Source organism: Salvelinus sp. IW2-2015, linkage group LG37 (assembly GCF_002910315.2).
Source record: "Salvelinus sp. IW2-2015 linkage group LG37, ASM291031v2, whole genome shotgun sequence".
Taxonomy (NCBI): domain Eukaryota; kingdom Metazoa; phylum Chordata; class Actinopteri; order Salmoniformes; family Salmonidae; genus Salvelinus; species Salvelinus sp. IW2-2015.
In genome coordinates, this window is record NC_036876.1 from 6,815,396 (window position 1) to 6,835,586 (window position 20,191).

The 20,191-nt window shown below is 41.5% G+C and overlaps 1 protein-coding gene across 8 annotated transcripts in view; it reads right to left on the minus strand.

The window, feature by feature from the left end:
• Positions 1-20,191, minus strand: part of LOC111960292 (adhesion G protein-coupled receptor L3-like) — a 345,871-nt gene that overhangs the window by 142,809 nt on the left and 182,871 nt on the right. For all 8 annotated transcript variants that reach the window (XM_023982240.1, XM_070437819.1, XM_023982239.1 and 5 more), the window contains 2 exons: positions 16,229-16,338; positions 843-1,643 (listed from right to left, as the gene is read on the minus strand). In XM_023982240.1, the coding sequence (XP_023838008.1) occupies positions 843-1,643; positions 16,229-16,338 (911 nt within the window). The remainder of the gene's footprint in view (positions 1-842; positions 1,644-16,228; positions 16,339-20,191) is intronic.

Below are 20,191 nucleotides of genomic sequence, written 5' to 3' on the forward strand. Positions count from 1 at the left end.
GAGGAGTTTAATTAAAAAGTAAGATGACACATTGAGGCATCATATTCCATAGCTAATTATCACCAACCCACACACTCTCGATGGTGCTAAATTCCAAAGTAAAACGATACATATACTTCCTCTTTATTTACTCTGCTCTTTACTCTCCAATTAAAAAAAGCCCACCAATCATAATGTCAAACAATCTAGGAAAAAGTTTCAATTTGCTCGCAGGTTCGCATTTCGTTGAACAGTGTGTATCCTGTACATAGGACTAATAAAAACTTGAAACTTGTTCCTAGATTGCMTGACACTAATTGGTGGGCTCATAGGCCATAATGTGAAAATGATGCCAAATGTTAAGACATATTGCAACACTGAAATGTGATCAAATGAATARATCTTTAACAGTGTTTTACAGACTGAAAGCAAAGGATTAGTGTGCTCTTTGAGAACAATTTCATGACAACAAACCATACATCCACCTACACACTTTCTCCTCGTCAACAACCTCCTCTTCACTTCTCCTGCTATCAAAACGACTGCCAACGCTCGTAACGTCTACCATTTATACCCATAAAAGGTTACACTTTTTTGGGGGGATAGTCCAGACAGTATGATCATCTGTAGAGCATTTACAGATGGACTATCAACAAACTATCTGTTGATAAGTAACTGTTTGCTAAGTTTACCCTAGAATAACAGTCAAGGTTAGGGTTACGTTTAGGGTTGGGTTAAGGTTAGGGTTGGGTTAAGGTTAGAGCTAGGATTAGTAGACAGTTTGTTGAAATAACTGAATTACCAACAAGCTAGTGACAGACATGAAACAGAACAGATGGAAAAGAGAATAAAATCTGTCCTACCCGGTTTACTGTCCAAGGCCCCAAAGTCCAGCGAGTACTTGACCACGTGGTAATTGTTCCACACGTACAGCAGGTTGTCCCGCGGATTGTAATCCACGGCGGCGATGTACTGGTACGAGTTGGGGAAGGGGATGTCCAGGAAGCCATCTTTACTCAGCTCTGTGTTGTAGATATAGTCGATCTTGTTCCCTGTCGCCTCGTTGTCGTCGTCTTCGTAGACCGACTTCACCACGTACAGAATCCCGCAGATCATGAAGGCGTTGGATGCCGAGCGCTTGTCGTAGGCGGTATCCCAGGTTCCTTCTACGCGGAGAGTATATGGGTTCAGTTGGCTGATGACGATGCGCCCATTGTTCTGCTCCGTGGCATAGATGACCCACAGGCCGTTCTCGTCCACGGCGAGGTCGATGTCCGACTTGCCGCCCCAGCGGTATGGCGAGGTGTCGTGGTAGTTGGCGCTGCCAATGATGGCCTCGCCGCTCTTGATGCGGGTGCGCAGGTCGAACTTGACGATGTTGCGCGTGCGCTCCTTGTTGAAGAACAGAGCGCCGTCGTACACTACGAAGCCTGTGCCGTCGACGCGGTGCGGCAGCTTGTACGTGGTCGTGGGTCGCCCGGCGATGAAGTCCTCTTTGGAGGAGTACTCGGTCAGCGTGTCCGTGCGGTATGGCGTCCAGGGCATGTAGTAGATCTTGTCGGAGGCCTGGAGGGGGTCTTTACACCAGGCACCGGATTGGTGGTCTGACTCAAAGAGGTGTTCGCTCTGGTACACCCCTCGCAGCAAGCCGGGGCACAGGAATACTGAGGAGCCAAAATGGAGGAAAGACAAACACAGAGAGTTACTTTGGCATGAATTAGACTTCATTATTGGACTACGGCAACTGGAAGGAGAAAGAACAAAAGAAGGCTAGTGTAAAAGGAAGTCGTTGCTTTTACCTGATGAGGATAATGTTTACAATGCATTAGTTCTTTAATAGTTACATTTATGTAGGCTATATAACAAATAGAACAGGAAAAATAGTTGTCAATGTTGCTTAAATATACAATGAACGAGGTATGAGAGTATTATAATTTCAGAACATGCACGTACCCACACTCGGCTAGCTATCCACATATTTACAATAGGCATGTAATCAGTACCATGAGCAATGTAATACAAACATCAATACATTCCATACACTTATTTCACCCATGCCAACTCCTCAGTGCTACTGTATCATTGGTTAATAAATAACATCTAATAGGGAATGTCTAATACAAACACATTAAAAGATCTTGATAAATAGCTCAAGCATAATTATTGGCATTTGGGGCCCAGGAACACAATAATGACTATCTATATTACTACATGAGAATATTTTTCCATTATTGAGATATCTTCAGTCTGTGGCATCATGATTTACAATGCCCCTGCATTCTAAACTAATTATACCCTAACTGGTTTGTACTGAAATCTTATGAAGTAATGCAGCATATGAGTCGATAGCGTGCATCCCTTGCCGAAGGTGATTCTGTTTCAAGATGGATTACACTTTGACCGCCGACTGAGTCAATTTCAAGTTAGCCGTCTTGATAAAAAGATTACATTTGAATTGAAGTCCTACTCTTACGAATTTAACATATGGAGCACGTAATTTATTTGGACCGAGAGACAACAACAACAAACATAATTATCTAAACGGGATCATCGACAGCCTCTTGAAAGATTCTCTTTATGTAATGACGTATATTCACTTACGCTCCCTAAAACAGACTCTTATACCGTTTAAAAAGTAACATTCGCACAGAAACTGTTAAACGTACAGATAACTCAATAATAAAGTAGGATTGAAGGTAGAGAGGTTTGAAATACTGTAGGTCTACACTTTTAAAAATAGTGATTTGACCATAGCATGAGATGCTAAGAGCAGTGCTATTGTCAAGCGCTAGAAAAAAGCAACAAAGAATTAAGACAACCTAACATTTCCACCCAAGTTCGTTAGGATTCAGGGTGCAGCACATGAGCAATAGCAACAAATGGAAAGTGGGCGAAAGCTTCCTTATTTATGACAGGTGAGCAGCCTGACACCCCCGATGACAGGTGCTCCTGGGGACTCAGGCGGAGGTAAAAGCAGTGTGTTCAGAGAAGAAAAACAACAAGCCTGACTCCTCTGTCATCTCTTAAGATTAAACATGTGTCTATCTGCATGTGAATAACATACCGTGATGCCTCCCATTGCACACATCTAAACTAGCACACAGCCAAAATGCTAAGAGGGGCTCTACGGCTTAATGAGGCTTTCAGAATCTAGCATGCCCGGTAGGTAGTCCTCTACTGAAAGGAAATTGGGCTGCGTCCTAAATGGCACTTTGTTCCCTATTTAGTYCACTACTTTCAACCAAGGACTAGAGGTCAAAAGTAAAGCACTATATAGGGTAGAGGGTTCATCTGGGACGCAGCCTGCGCTTTGGAGAGTTTTTGATATTTGATCTATGGGTTAATGTTACTTATATGAGTGCACCCTTAGCTTTAAACATGACTGTCTCAGGGGCCAGAACCAAAACATAAAAACAACACAACCGCTACACAACACTGGGGCCCAGGTGCAGTAGTCGGCTATCGTATCATGCACGGTAGTATTCCAATAATATCTGAACAAGTGGGCGTCTTTGTGCATTCTGCCATATTGACTGGGAGTCCCTGAAGGTTATAACATCATCATGTTAGGCCTATATATAATCTGGAATGCTGACAGTTTATTGAGCGAGGCTATTGATTGGCGTCCACGCCTCTCACCTTTAATATGATGCTGCTGGCAAACATGAACAGAATAACTTTCAATTACCTGGGAAAGAAAATGTTCTGGATGGATGCATATAGTGGAAGAAAGATATGGTGTATTACTACAGTTAGATGAAAGATAGTTATGCTACTGACTATATACGAACCGCCGATGTTAAACTTAGTTTATATTTTCAGGTGAATCGTGACAAACATTTACATCATTTCGACCATCTAAAAGCAGTGGTACTGTTAAAACACTTGACACGACATTTGCTATTTCCCCAAAATCTAAACACACAAAAATGTGTGCGTTGTGTCTGTACTGTTGAGATAACCTTTGCCTCGCGTGGACGTCTTCGTGTTTCGTCATCGGTTCTGTATTCTAAAGTTTCTTTGTTGGCAGTGTTTGGGTCTAGATTGACACTAGCACTTTGTACATTGTCAAAAACGGGACGACTGTTTACATGACCCATGATGTCACTTGATGTGGGACCCCACCTTTTTATAAGATAGAACACAGTCGTCATTGTATGTCACTCTTCCAMGAATCCGATGATCATGACAATGAGTTTGGTTTCCATGCAAAACATGCTGAAGCCTGCACTTAAAACGCATTATGATACGGTTTTAATGCGTAGTAAGACTTTTCAAAAGGCATGTATGACCATCTACTAATGTCTTATGGCGTGTTACCGACATGTTCATCACTACTAGGGCACACATTGAATTAGCAGACATTAGAAGGTCAATAAAGAGCAGATGACGTAAGAGAAAAGCTGCTATGGCAACCCCCATCACCAAGCAAAGCATGAACCCCAATGAAGTCTCGAAAATAAAGGAGTGGGCAATTAGTTACCTTTTTGTTCCACTTCTATTTTAGGCATGAGAAGGAGAGAAAAGGAGAGAGAGATACAGAATAGATTAATGATGCGATAACTGGCAAAAGAGTCAAGTTTACTTCAGCAGGTCAAACACATTGGAACATTAGCACTGTGGATGATGAGGCTGCTTAGCGGTGGAGTAGTTGGAACAAAACATTCAATCGTAAAGCGTTGGGAAAGAAACGTGCCGCTTGTCACACACAGCCTGTGGGGGAAGAGAGAGATTAAATCATATCTTTAGACATGTGAATTGTGTGAATGCGGCTTTGAAGTGACGACAACTCCGAGATAGGGGGAGAGCGAGAGAGAACAGTAATTAACTTGATCAGAAGTCAACTCCAGATGTGTTCATTAAAAACAGTGGAACATATGGTCGCATTCTGTATAGACTCCTTCAGTCTGGCTGAACGCTCCTTCAGTAGTCACACGAGGGGGGAAACAAGAGCGCTCACGTGCAGATTGGAAGACAGAAACTCCACAGCAGCACATCTTCCATTTTGAAATTGATAATTGGTGATTTATCACCTGTGGGTTGATAAGGCTTTAACGATTAGCATATGGCCATCTCTATTGTAGTGATATCAGGAAAGAGACACAAATTCAATCATGTGTTCACATGGCAAATTCCCCTTGTACATGCAAAGATGTCGACAACCATCACAAGAGTAATTGGTCAATCAATCATAACGACATGAAACAAGCGCATGCGCAAACCTGTACCCATCTATGCCAGGGAAGGCAGTCAGACCGACAATGTTTACGTTTCTGCACCGTTAACTTGTATTATGTACAGATTTCTGTTGCTACTCAACCGTATCGCTTATTTAAGGTGGTGAAGAGTGGCTGGACTTTAAAGCCAAGTGTCATGTAGCCAGCCATGTGTGTCAAAGACTGTCGAGCGAGACCCACACATCAGCCACCTACTGCTACGAGCCTTGCCGCAGACCCTTATCCTTCGGTAATACTCTATCGCAAACTGATTGCAGCAATTGGAATCCATGATTGTGTGAATATGTCCTGTTGTAGATGCCTGTGGATGGGGAATGCTGGTCTAAAAGGGCTTGTTGACTGATCTAAGAATGGAAAACAAGTCTAAATGTAATATCAATATTGTATATAGCAAGTGATTTCAGCAATTGCTGTACTTAAAAATGACATGATTGTCTGGACATGTATTTGCTGTAAATCCTTGTTGTCTCTGCCTATAAGGTTCTACTCCAGTTTTGAAGTTTCCCCTAGGTCCAGGATCAGCTTTCCCCCCCAATCCAAACATTAACTATTAGTGGGGAAACTGCCAAACTGACCCAAGATCAGAGTCTAGAGGCAACTTCACCATACTCCAAAAGGTTCTAGTCTACAAGTCTGGTTCCCTGGTGGGGTTAACGGCAGGACATGCATCTGCCCCTATGCGACTGCTCCCCTCCTCTAATCCTGGATCTAATAAAACCGGATTAACCACAGGGCTTACGCGGTAACTCCTCAAAACGGAGAGGAAGAGAGAGGGAGGCACAGAGAGAGGGAAAGGAAACGGGAGAGGAAGAAAGAGGTGGAGGCACAGCGAGGGGGAAAGGAAACGGGGGAGGAAGAAAGAGGTGGAGGCACAGAGTGTGAGAGGGAAAGGAAACGGGGAGAGAGCGAGGAGGAAAGAGCGAACCACAGAAAAAGAAAAGTGAGACAGAGGAAGAAATAAGGAGACAAAGAAGAAGACGATGACGAAGATGAAGAGATGAGCGATGGGAGGGGGGAGATTGAGAGAGATGGAGAGATTGATAGAATATTTCATTCCGTTTTCAAAAGACATACTGTGTGTGTCTGACCACGCACGGCTGATATGGCCGGTCAGCATAGATATTCTGATGCCTTTTAGTTGTTTGGGATTGATCTTCAGGAAGTGTTAGGAATGATCTATTCAGCCATATTTCAGATACAGTATATCAATGATAACAACAGCCTGAAGCGGTCAATGGATGCAAACAGCACACCAACAACACCGCGTGTTTGAGGGCATTAGTTTGATCAAGGCGAGGCGCAGACTAATCTTGATTATTGAGCGTCTGTTTTCCGGACACAGATTCTATCTAGTCGTCGACTAAAAACCATGCTCAATGGAGAATCTCCATCGAAAATGATTTGTTTTTTGGGATGCGAGGGCATTTCTAGATCAGTGATTCTGTGCAGTCCGACTGCAATGTAGCCTCAAACACATGTGTTATCTCACGCCACAGGTTACAAGCTGAATKTAGGTAAACACAAAACCTCTCACATTGAACTCTTCTAATCTATTACCAGATCATTGGCTCCCACACAACAGTACTGAAGGGTGTTACTGTATTTGATTGAGTGATCGCTAGCGGTTGTGAGGGAGGGTAATGATCTATAGCAAAAAACATTAGCTCTTTTAAGAGACGGCAGGATTGCGAAGAGATGGACGAGCAAGTAGCCGTGGGACGCGCCCGGTATCCTTGTCGCAATATGCCGCCACTTTCGTGGTTACACGTTCCGCATGTTCCCTGTCATCTTCCGTGTACGTCCCCAAGGTAAAATCACTCTGGCTGTTTGCAATTATTTATCTAGAAATGGCGTGGTTGGGCTGCTAGCGACGTACCCAGGATATCTTAGTTCAGGGCCACTCAGATTAAAGGAAAAAGGATGGAGAAACAAGATAATTGATTCTTTTGAAATGCGCCTTTTCCCATTGTGACCTTAATACGATTTTGGTCATGGTTGTCACAGAGTCATTAAAAGTCTGTCTGTCTGAGTGTACTAAGTGTATACTGGCTCAGCCAAGCAATCTTCTCAAAGCAGAATGGTTATGAATATATCCTCTCCAAATCAAACTACTCATATTTCACGGGTTGAAATGTATTTGGACAGTTCAAAGAGAGTATCAGAGAGAAATGCCACTTGAACAACGTTTAGCCAAGAGACGGTTGTGGATACGGTCTATACAACCTGGTGGTATACTAGGGGAAGAAGGTCCACAGGTCGTATGACCTTCCGGCACAGTGAAGTGAATGTAAAATGGCTTCCAGGCCAAACACAGTCTCTGCTGTACTAGAGTAGATATAGTCGATGTCTATTTTCATATTTGGCCAAGGGCACAAACAGCAATATCTTTCCTGCTATCTGCTGATGCATAGGTCGTATAAAATGATCCAAGAAATAGATACCTACTTGTTATTCCTGTAAATATACAGAATAAACATTTTGTCGATGGCTGTGATGATGATGATGACAATTAGGGTTAATTTATATCTTTTGTTTTATTGTCATCACCACTCACCGACTTTGATGTGTACTATTCTACAGGTTTGGACACGCCTGTAACCGCACTGGCAAGTGTTGGCAGCCAATAGCATTTCAACAGCAAGCATTTCACCACGCAAAACGCAGACACACAAAAACGGCAAATGGTCTCCAATGGATCTAACTGGCTAAGCTGCCCTATCAAATCAAATAAGCTGCATGGACATCCTATCCATCCATATGAGGAAACTTACGTTGATATCGTAAAACAGAAAACGTTGCTTTTTATACATGTTCACATCTAGGCATTTAGCTGATTTTCAGCAATATGGACAACCTAAATAAACTTCTCCTGAACTCCTCAGTTTGTGAAGATATGGCGTTTCAAACATCATATGTTACACGTATGCATATAATCTACCTCTCAAACATCCCAACATCAAAACAGTCTGAAATTCAAGTACTTGTGTCACACATCAAGCGTTATGTCACACCATATCTACATATTTTACATACATGTTGTCACACCGGCCTCCGCTCTCCCTCTCTAGTGCTCGAGGGCTGTCTGTCCGCTCCCCTGTTTGTTCCCTGTGTCTGCATTAATGTTATGTGTTCACGTCCAGACGCTGTCCTGTCCCATGTCCGTCGCCATTAAATGTTCACTCTCTGTACCTGCTTCTTGTCTCGTCCAGCGTCGACCCTTACACATGTACATATGGCTGCGTTCATACAGGCAGCCCAATTCTGATATTCTTTCCACTCATTTATATTTTTACCAATCACAGATCTTTTCACATCAGATCTTTTTCCTATTTGATCTCAAAATTCACATCACCTTACTTAAATGTCTAAAGAACGCCATTTCCTTATTCAAGGCATACAGCTATCTGCAAATACTAAAAGGCCTTAGTGACTGACACTAAGCCTCGCTAGCCCTGCCCACGTAAATGACAGCTGTATGGGTGTGCATTTCAATAATTAACGCTTCCCAATGGCGGTGAGGTGGCTGAATGGTATCATCAGGAGCTAATAGAGATTCATGGTTGAGCCGAGGCCATTTTGGTTATATTTCGCCCCCTTTCCTCTCCTCCTCCTCTCTTCCTGTGCTCTGAACCTAGGAGGGAGGGCACGGTGACTATTCACTTTTCTTAATTAATGACAGAAATTAGATGCTTCAATAGCATGTGGGAGGTCACGGGTACAATTTTGCCCTATTTTTTTTCTCTCCATCCAGCCATCCATCCTTCATCACTCTCTCTAAACCTCTTGCTCAGTCTTCTCCATTTCCTTCCCGCTTTCTCCATGCCCCGTGTCCCTCTCGTATTCTCCCCCGCTTCTCTTCTCCTCTGTCCTCCATTTTTCTCGCTCCCTCCCGCCGTCACTCCTCTCCTCTTTCTCTCCGTTTCCCCTTGGTCGCTCTCCCTCCCTGGGAGCGGTAGCTGTGCTCTTTCATAACCTTGACGATGCAGGAACCCGCCAGTGTATGTGTGTGGGTATGTATATGTTCAGTATGTGTGTGTGTGTGTGCACGTTTGCGTGTGAGAAAGGTGCAAGGACTTGGCGCACGGTCAATCAGTCATCCACCGGGGAGAGGCAGCCGTCAGACCGATACAGGGGAAAACACAAGCAAGAGAAGAAAAAAAACATGAAATACATTTTCAGGAACATGAACCGGAATTGGAGCAGAAGTAACTTAATTGCACTTCCTAAAGATGCCTCGATTCCAGAGACCTTGATATTACAGAAGGGCAGCAAGAGAAAGCATGCAGAGATGACATAAGGAGAAAGCTTTTAGTCTGGTGGTAAAGAGGGTCTGGTGAAAGACCACAGAAGAAAGAGGGGGCTTCATTACACGAGTCACAATGTAGGAACTTTGATTAGCAGGGCAATATCACAAAGAGAGACTCTAAAGAGGCCAATCTCCAATTAGAGTGATAGCCATGGCACCGAGCAGCCCTTGTGCGTTGGTTTCTCTTTTCTCTGAACTTAGAACCCCTTTCAAAAGTGTTTGTGTGTATGTTAATAGCTGCGTCTGCTTGCGTGCCAGTGTTTGTGTGTGTGTGCGCATGTAGGACAAAAAGAGAACACCCAGAACGAGGACCTGATAGATTACACCAGGCCCACATGGCTATTACGGGGGYAAAAAGCATTCACACCGCCATTCATCCACATTGGTAATCGCACCCTTCCTGGGCAATTACTGACCCACTCTACTGGAAAAATGCAGGAAAATACAAGCATTAATGTCTATTTCCAGAAGTGTGTTTTTTCCCCTCTTGCCTCTCCATGTATCTCCTATGATAATCTAGCTTCACTCTGTATCCTTCTTGAAGTAAGAGGTAGGTCCATTGACCAATGTATTATTATGTATTCCTCTTACACTGAACAAAAATATAAAACCCAACATGTAAAGCGTTGGTCCCATGTTCCATGAGCTGAAATGAAAGATCCCAGAAATGCCCCGTATGCACAAAAATCGTATTTTTCTCAAATWTGTTTACATCCCTGTTAGTGAGCATTTATCCTTTGCCAAGATAATCCATCCACCTGACAGGCGTGGCATAAAGAAGTTGATTAAACAGCATGATCATTAAAACAGGTGCACCTTGTGCTGGGGCAATAAAAGGCCACTCTAAAATGCACAGTGTTGGCACATAACAATGCCACACGTCTCAAGTTGAGGGGGCATGCAATTGGCATGCTGACTGCAGGAATGTTTCCAGATAATTGAATGTTCTTTCTCTACCATAAGCCACCTCCAACGTAATTTTAGAGAATTCCACAGTAGATACAACCAGCCTCACAACCGCAGACCACATGTAACCATGCCAGCCCAGGACCTCCACATCTGGCTTCTTCGCCTGTGGGATCATCTGAGACCAGCCATCCGGACAGCTGATGAAACTGTGGATCATTTTCCCACTGAAGTAACCGACTGGAGAAGTGTGCGCTTCACAGATGAATCGCGGTTTCAACTGTACTGGGCAGATGGCAGACAGCGTGTATGGCGCCATGTGGGCGTTTGGTTTGCTGATGTCAACGTTGTGAACATAGTGCCCCATAGTGGCGGTGGGGTTATGGTATGGGCAGGTATAAGCTATGGACAACAAACACAATTGCATTTTATCAATGGCAATTTGAATGCACAGAGGTATCATGACGAGGTCCTGAGGCCCATTGTTGTGCCATTCATCCGCCGCTAATCACCTCATGTTTCAGCATGATAATGCACGGCCCCATGTCGCAAGGATCTGTACACAATTCCTGGAAGCTGAAAGTGTTCCAGTTCCCGCCAATATCCAGCAACTTCGCACAGCCATTGAAGAGGAGTGGGACAACATTGCATAGGCCACAATCAACATCCTAATCAACTCTACACGAAGGAGATGTGTCGCGCTGCATGAGGCAAATGGTGGTCACACCAGATACTGACTGGTTTTCTGATCCACACCCCTATCTTTTTTTAGAGATGCATATCTCTATTCCCAGTCATGTGAAATCCATAGATTAGGGCCTAATGAACGTATTTCAATTATCTGATTTCCTTATATGAACTGTAGCTCAGTAAAATCATTGACATTTTTGCATTTTACGTTTATATTTTTGTTCAGTGTAGTAAGTAGCCTTTGCCTGCTCACAGTTGGTTAAAATCACATGACCCACACCAGATGTCATCAGTGTCTCTAGATGATGTCATCAGAGTCTCTAGATCGGGAAAACATATCTATCTTTTTGACTACAAAACCTAGAAACCATGCGTCTTTACATAGCGCTGGAGATAATGAATTTGATGTTGAAATAGAGTGAATGTTGCCTTTAATCAATCATCACAAAACACAATATGACTGTGGATGTGGGGGCCTACCAGTTAAAACCATGGACATACAATCAGTTTCGAGATCAATGTTAAAACCAATGACTGTGAAATTTGTGATACAGGTCAGGGATTAGTCTTCCCTCTCACATTTGCACACACTGTGTGAGATCAGAAGCCATCATCATAAGCCTTTCCCAGTTACAGGGTGATCAGCTGTCACTAAACGATGTGATAGCACTGCAATCTCCCTTCACACATGAGGAGACATAGACCTAGTCATTCAGGTGAGTAGAGACTCTCTGTCAGTGAGTAGGATAGACTAGCACATTAGGTCAATCAAGTACGACGAGAGAAAGAGTGAGTGGTGAATTTGTACCTGGTGTGTGAATGCACAAAAAATACAACTAATGGCTGACTGACTGAGCCAGTTATATGTATACAATCGGCGTGTTCATCTTTGATGTGATACAGATAAATACAGCAATCCAATTCAAGCAGCATCATAGGCTAGATGTTGATGCAATTAGTTACTGTGTGAATGACAAACGGTCACACCGACACAGACAAAGTATTTTCCTCTTAAGCATCTAGATAAAAACGTATATCCTCACTCATTTTTCATTCATATATTATACATTTTCATAACTATAACAAATCCAATTTGAATCAACCTCGGCAAGCACAATGGAGTATGACAAAGCGTCTTGTCAGCCAAACAGTCACACAGGTGCTGTTTACTAAAGGTGTGACTGTGGCATAGCGCAGCCCGTATTGACAACATTAAGCAGGGGTGGAATTGTAAAAAGACACCCACGCGCTGTGGCCGCATTGATTTCACAGTTTTCATCTGCCTTCCAGCTTTGGRCAATGCCGACCGATGGGCGACGACTGCGGCAGGTGCTGAGCGTTGTGCCAAAATAATCCGACGCTTGATTCGATTAGGCCGCCGAACCTGTTGCTGCTTATTAACGACTGATTGCTTGTCCATGCGGAATGAATTATAAGCAAATTAAGGCCAGGCACCACAKCACTTAATAGGGTAATTATTTTCCCTTAATCACATCACAATCAACTTTTGCCAGTTGAATGTAGATGCAAATATAACTTTTTTTCTGAAATATGGTATTACAATATGCAAATGAGAAATGTATGTGTGGAGTCTTGCTTTTTTGTTTTTAAATACTAATATTGTTGGACCAAATACAATGAAACAAAAAAGTCATTTCAGCCTGACCGGGGGTGCCAGGCCTTAGACATATAGCTGCGGATATCCTTATTTGAGACAAATCAAGCCTTGAATTACACATCTTGGCTTAGCTAGCACACACAAGCTGTTTTGGGTGCTGGCATTGTGGGGGTTGTACATTGTCTTTATTACTGTGGAACAACAGGGAAGCTCTGGAGATTGTTTAGCTATGSATATTCTCGCTCTCTCTCTGGCTCGCTCTCACAGAGGTATCCATTTTGCATTTTGGAGCAGAACAAAAGACTTCCTTAAAGTGAGTGCTATAATTACACTGTTCTCGTGTCGGGATTTATTTTCCAAAATCAAGGTCAGCACATTCACCATGGTAACAGCACACAATTAGAGATGTAATTAGTCATAATAGGGAAATCGAGAGAGGAAAGGGAGGTAGAGGTTGGGAGTAGGGAGAGGCGATGCCAGGACGAAACATTGGTGGTGGTTGGCGAAACATTCCACAAGGGACATAGGCCATTTCACCCGGGGATGTGTTTTCTTTCATGACCCTGCAGGGGTCTCGGGAGCTCTCTGTTATGAGTAATGGGTGATTCATTAAAGCTGTGAAAGAGTGGGGGCAGAGGGTACCGTGAAACAGTGTTGACCTCTAAAGAAATACAACCTCTGAGGTCAGAACCTGGCCGTTAAAAGGAGTGTGTTACAGAGACCGGTTGAATAAGAGGGAGGGGACGGACAAGACAGGCATCTTTCTGAATCAATTTGGAGATGAGACTTGGAGGATTACAGGGCCCTGTTTGAATCCTCTCAAAATGCCTCCTTCATTCCTCCCTTCCTTTGAGGTAACCACTGATTTGACATGATGTGATTGGTGAAAGCAATGCAGTGACAAGCTTTTATTGAACAATCCATCCACGTTATATCAGTGATTATTTCAGGGATGAAGGAAGCGAGTCAAGGTTAGAAGGCGGACCGGAGAGAGATGTTGACATATCGGCCATCTGATCCCTGTCTCGCTTATGTCATCCTCACAACGGGACCACGGGTGCATCACTCATTCCAAAGGGTAGCCGTGGTAATCCTCAGAGTGCATGGCAGAGCACGTCTAAACACTAGAAGTACATTCSACAAACACCAGTTCACGCTGACACYAACGCAAAGATGGCTTATATATATATTTGGAAATGTGGAAATATCAGAATGTACTAATTTACCCAGAATGATGGATCTATTGCCATGACACACATAGGCTCAGGGGCAGCATGGTTGCCTCAATGCTGCGCGTTCTTGTTGTATTGGACCAAATAGAAAAAGGAAGCCAGTGATTATTCCAAATGACAGGCTGAGTAAGAGCTTGGTCTGCATTGCCCCACGTCATAGGAAAACACTGGTGTGGCTCCCAGAATATCCGCCATTGCATTTCCATTACGATTCATGGCGCGAATCGAATCACCAATTAATAAAATCAATATCATATCGCGTCAGCGTGAAGCTCTCTGCAGCGTATCATTCCCTATTTTTACAGGTGTGGGTCTGATGGAGCCATTCTCCTCTGCTGATGGAAGARGGAGAGAGGAGCTGTAACTTATACTGACAGTGCCTGCTTTCAGCACCGGAATACTGATGAAAACGTCCTGCACAGGAAGAGAGAGAGATTGAGGGATATAGATATAGGCAGAGAGAGAGGGTGAAAGAGAGTGATGGGGGGGTAGAAAGAGAGAGAGGGATAAATAAAAAATACTATGTGCTTAATATGAGTTGTCAATAAGACAGCGGTGGAAACAACCAGGCTCGATGAACCAAGCTAAATATGTCAAATATGGTGCATATTCTTCATAAGAAAATAACTATTTGTTAATATAGTAAATATAGAATAAAGCACCTCAAAATGAAATTATAACATCTGATATGTGACATTTGTTTCATTTGGTGCCAAGCAAGCAGCAATCCATTCTTCAAAGGCAACAAGCTGGATGGAAGCAAATATAATTMACTTTAAACGACACTTCAAGTTCATTCCAAATTACAGTAGTTTATGAATCCCATTTGGTTAGACACCTTCGGTTCCACAGGCGTTCAGAGTAAACGACTATCTCTTTTCGAGGTTCAGCGAAAAACAATGTGGGACGTCACACGATAATGTCTYTGCACTTCCTGTGACCTCATCCTCTCTTCCTGTTCGTCTGTTTACTCTCGTCTGCTCGCTGCGTATTCCATTCAAACCTCAAACAATTTCCATTTCCAATTCAGTCATGGATACCTTTGGGGTTCTTAGGTCATGCTATGATGCCACCGTGGCTGAAAGGCGTGCTGTTTTTTAGGTTTTGAAGGTTCAGGCCTAGGTCTCTCATCTCTTAAAGGAAGTGTGTGTGAAAAATGGACTGGCTAGAATCTAAGCGAACACAACTGCATTTTGAATAAAGCTAAACTGCCTTTGATGCTAATGCTCTAACTTGACAGTTGGTAATAGCTCTGACAGAACCGTGAATGCTTACAACAGAGGATGAATGCTCAGAAAATAATCCGTTGATACTGCAATATTCTCGTTTAGGTGTGTGAGCAAATTGATTGACCAATTGCAGAGCATCTGGTTTTGTTTCATCATCAACTAGGGCTATCTTTGTGGTTTTATAATTAGAATTACCTCTACTGACAGAAATCAGTCAGTCTTGTCAGTTTTCTGAAAACACTGTCAAGAATTTGTGGAATATGAATGACGTCAACGTCAAAATGTCAATATTGATTTACTTATGGATGATAGCCCTTTGGTAATAAAGACCAAAGACTAATACTACATTAAATCTGAATCTACCTTGAATCCAATGTCTCAATTTAACATCAAATCCCCAAAGCAATCAATACCGTCAACATTAGAAATCCACTAACAGATATGTATTATAAGTCCAACATGGTATGTGCCAGAATATCATTGACACTGTTATTCATACATGAACATTTTAAATTCTGAGTTGGATATAAGAGAAGAATATCTGACATTCAAACAGATATTATATGAGACAAAGAACCTTGGTTTCAAATAAAGGTAACCATATTGTCATGCGGAAGTTCATTTTTCACGTTTGGATACATTGAGAGGTACCAGAATCAGATAGTGACATTTTCCAATGCCCGAGTTGCTACTGTACCTTCCTATATACTGCAGCAGCTCACTTAAAAGGGACAACATTAACTTCAACATAAAGACATGTTAAGGACACAATCATACATTTTTGTATATGACAGAGTGAAGTGGCATTGCTGTAACATGGAATTAAGCATGACGAAGAAGAGCATTACAATACAAAATGTATCATGCACTATGTCATGGGCTTCATCCCAAATGGCACCCTATTCTCTTTATAGTGCACTACTGACCAGAGTCACACACAGTAGGTAGTGCACTATATAGGAAATAGAGTGCAATTTAGGAAGTATCCATGAACTGCTTAGAAGAACACAAGAGAATGAAGAGATACGTACTGTAGGGTACACATTCGTACTGGACCTCAAGGTACTTATAGGTTCCGGGGCAAGGGTCAGGAAATACATCTAGTCCAGCCACTACAGCACACTGGGTCCGATTATTACATCTGAAAAGGAAGAAAAAGGTCAGGTTAAAAGGGGCAATCTGGGATTCAAACAACAACAAAGCAGTCATTCTGCAACTGTTTTTTGTCACCAGCTAAGGGATGGCCATAGAGAAATGTAACACTTTATAGACAGCTATGGATGCAAGGACCAACTATCCAGGACATCAAAATGAAAGTTTTAACCATGTGTTGGACCTCTACAGGGGTGTGCTTGTGAATTCAGAACCATTATAGAACCATTACAGTCAATATCCAGAGGTACCACAATGAAACGCTGATGTTGCTATGATAAATATTTAGAATGTGGTTAATGAACTAGAATTAATTCCCATTTCATTTTGCTGCTCAGACTGAGAAATTGATGCATTGTGGGTTCAGTGGACATTGACTGCCAAGCCGTCAACGGTAAAATCATCCATTTGGCGAGAAGAAGGTTGGACTCGGGCGAAAACAATGTCTATGTCCTAAATGACACATTATTCCCTTTATAGTGCACTGCTTTTGACCAGAGCCCTTTGAGACCTGGTCAAAAGTCGTGCATTATATAGGAAATAGGGTGCCATTTGGTATGCGGTCATTTTCTCTGCCGTGATATGAATTTAGACCGCGTGCAGACTCATATTCAGGGCATGACGGATTGGGAGAGGACACAGTCGGCCGAGTGCAAAATCGGCTCAGAAGCGAAAGAGCTTTCACCTCGGCTTTCATTATTAACACAATTACTTGGCTGGCAGTGTCTTAAGTCTGCCATTTTACTTTAGGCAGTCATCAATCAAAGCTCGATCCCACCACACTTACTGCACGACATTAACTATCACATGCTTAAACGAGTGTATCGATTGATATMAATAAATCATCTGTGCACATCAGTAGACCAACAGGAGGCAAAGGTCAACGTCACCGCTAGAGGAGTTAGTGGTCACATGCCCCCTGCACGTGAACCTCAGCTTTAAGCAAACATCCATAAAATCATACAACTAAATTGGCACATTTACTTTTTCTCTTCTTTTTTTTCTATCTTCTTATTATATTTTGTTAGGGGTCAGATCAGCTTTAATAGTGCAGATAGATTGTGGCTTCCGTCAATGATATTGTCTGCATCCCCCAAATATATTTTTATATATAGTACCAAAAGTTTGGACACACCTACGCATTCAAGGGTTTTTCTTTATTTTTACTATTTTCTACATTGTAGAATAATAGTGAAGAAATCAAAACTACGAAAAAAACACATGGAATCATGTAGTAACCAAAAAAGTGTTAAACATATCAAAATATATTTTATATTTGATATTCTTAAAAATAGCCACCCTTTGCCTTGATGACAGCTTTGCACACTCTTGGCATTCTCTCAACCATCTTCATGAGGTAGTCACCTGGAATGAATAACAGGTGTGCCTTGTTCAAAGTGGACTGTGGACTTTCTTTCCTTCTTAATGCATTTGAGCCAATCAGTTGTGTTGTGACAAGGAGCCTGGGGGGGGGGGGGGGGGGGGGTGGGTATACAGAAGATAGCCCTATTTGGTAAAAGACCAAGTCCATATTATGGCAAGAACAGTTCAAATAAGCAAAGAAAAACGACAGTCCATCATTACTTTTAAGACATGAAGATCAGTCAATCTGGAAAATTTTAAGAACTGCAGTCGCAAAATCCATAAGGATCAGTTCATTAGAGTTAACTAAATCTGTTATTTATTTAGAATTCAAGGCACACTTAACCAGCATGGCTACCACAGCATTCTGCAGTGATACGCCATCCCATTTGTTTGGGACTATCATTTGTTTTTCAACAGGACAATGACCCAACACACCTCCAGGCTGTGTAAGGGCTATTTGACCAAGAAGGAGAGTGATGGAATGCTGCATCATATTACCTGGCCTCCGCAATCCAATTGAGATGGTTTGGGATCAGTTGGACTGCAGAGTGAAGGAAAATCAGCCAACAAGTGCCTGGCATATGTGGGAACTCCTTCAAGACTGTTGGAAAAACATTCCAGGTGAAGCTTGTTGAGAAAATGCCAAGAGTGTGCAAAGCTGTCATCAAGCAAAGGGTGGCTACTTTGAAGAATCTCAAATATATTTTGATTTGTTTAACACTTTTTTGGTTACTACATGATTCCAAATGTTTTATTTCATAGTTTTGATGTCTTCACTATTATTCTACAATGTAGAAAATAGTTAAAAAAATGAAAAACCCTTGAATGAGTAGGTATGACCAAACTTTTGAATGGTACTGTATATAACATTCTATTGGTTGCAAGAATTGGTATATTTTTTATTTATCACAATTTTCTTTAACCAATTTTGGTTAATAACAGACAGGTTTCCTACTTTTCCCCCCTTCCACTTGCCTCTTGCATTTTTGCGCTAATGCTGCTATTAGTTGGTTGTATTTTTGAGTAGAGGAGACATTTCCATATATTTTTCCACCAGTCCTATTTACCATTTTATTTACAAAGTGTATAGTTTTTTATTATATATCTATATATATATATATATATATATATTTTTTTTTTTTTCAATTAGTATATTTGAGTTTAACCACAATATTTGTTGTATTATTTGTTTTGTCTTTTCTGAGGGATTGCACAATTTTGGAGATGATTTCATTTTAAAATAACCAAAAGTGAGAGGTTGTAATCTGAATAAAGGGAAAATATTTAATTTCTGCCCTCCGAATTCATTTTCATTACATAAATAGTCCCATTTAATTTTGTCTGGCTTGCCGTTCCAAATAAAATTGTATATATTTTGCTCATATATATATATTTTTTAAAGAGGTCGCTATGTGTAGGCAAGACCATAAATAAATAGTTCAACTGGGAAATGACTAAAGAGTTAATCAAGGTGATTTTTCCCACAAATAGACAAGTKTTTTCCTTTCCATGGTAGCAAGATATTATCTATTTTTGCTCACRTTCTATTAAAATGTTTTGTAGTGCGATTATTTCTTTCTTTCGGGATATATATACCAAGTATGTCCACATCACCGCCAGAACGTTTTATTGGTAAACTACACATTTTTTTGTGATCCAATATGTAATATAGTACATTTATCATAATTTGGTTGTAATCCAGAGAGGTTAGAACAATTATCTAGATCCTCTATGACGCTGTGGAGGGATCCACATTGTGGATGTAAAAGAAAGCATGAATCATCAGCATACAATGACACCTTTATTTTTAAGCACTTGATTTCTAACCCCTTGATATTATTGTTGGACCTGATTTTATTACCTAATAATAAATAGATATGCCATAATAAATAGATATGCTGATAGTGGACAACCTTGTTTTACTCCTCGTGACAGTTTTATACTTTCAGAGAAGTAGCCATTATTGACTATTTTACACCTTGGATTACTATACATAACTTTAACCCACTTTATAAGAGATTTGTCCATGTAAAAAAAACAGTCTGATTAGCATGAAAAAATATCCAACAATACCTTTTTAATTCTATGCGCGATGCATTTTACTAGAATTATTGCATCAGAACACTAAAGTGTAAGGGGCCTCCAATTTTTTTAGATGGACTGGATCTTTACCACTTGGGTCCTGTTTCAGTAATAATGAAAGCAGATCTTTTTGTTGAGRATCTGATAATCTACCAGGTTTGGAGTTCCCAGACTTAAATGCTTTAATTGCATCAAGAAGTTCCTCCTCTGTAATTTGGCACATCTACTAGCGTTACCTGGATTATCTAAAATATATCTACTACCAAAACTATGATTCTATCTATTAGGTTAATCTGACAAGATCTCAAATGCTTTTACAGTACTTCTCACAAGAGCCATTCAAAATGTACTGTATTGACCTATGCATGTAAACCTATACTCTTGGTCATCCCTTG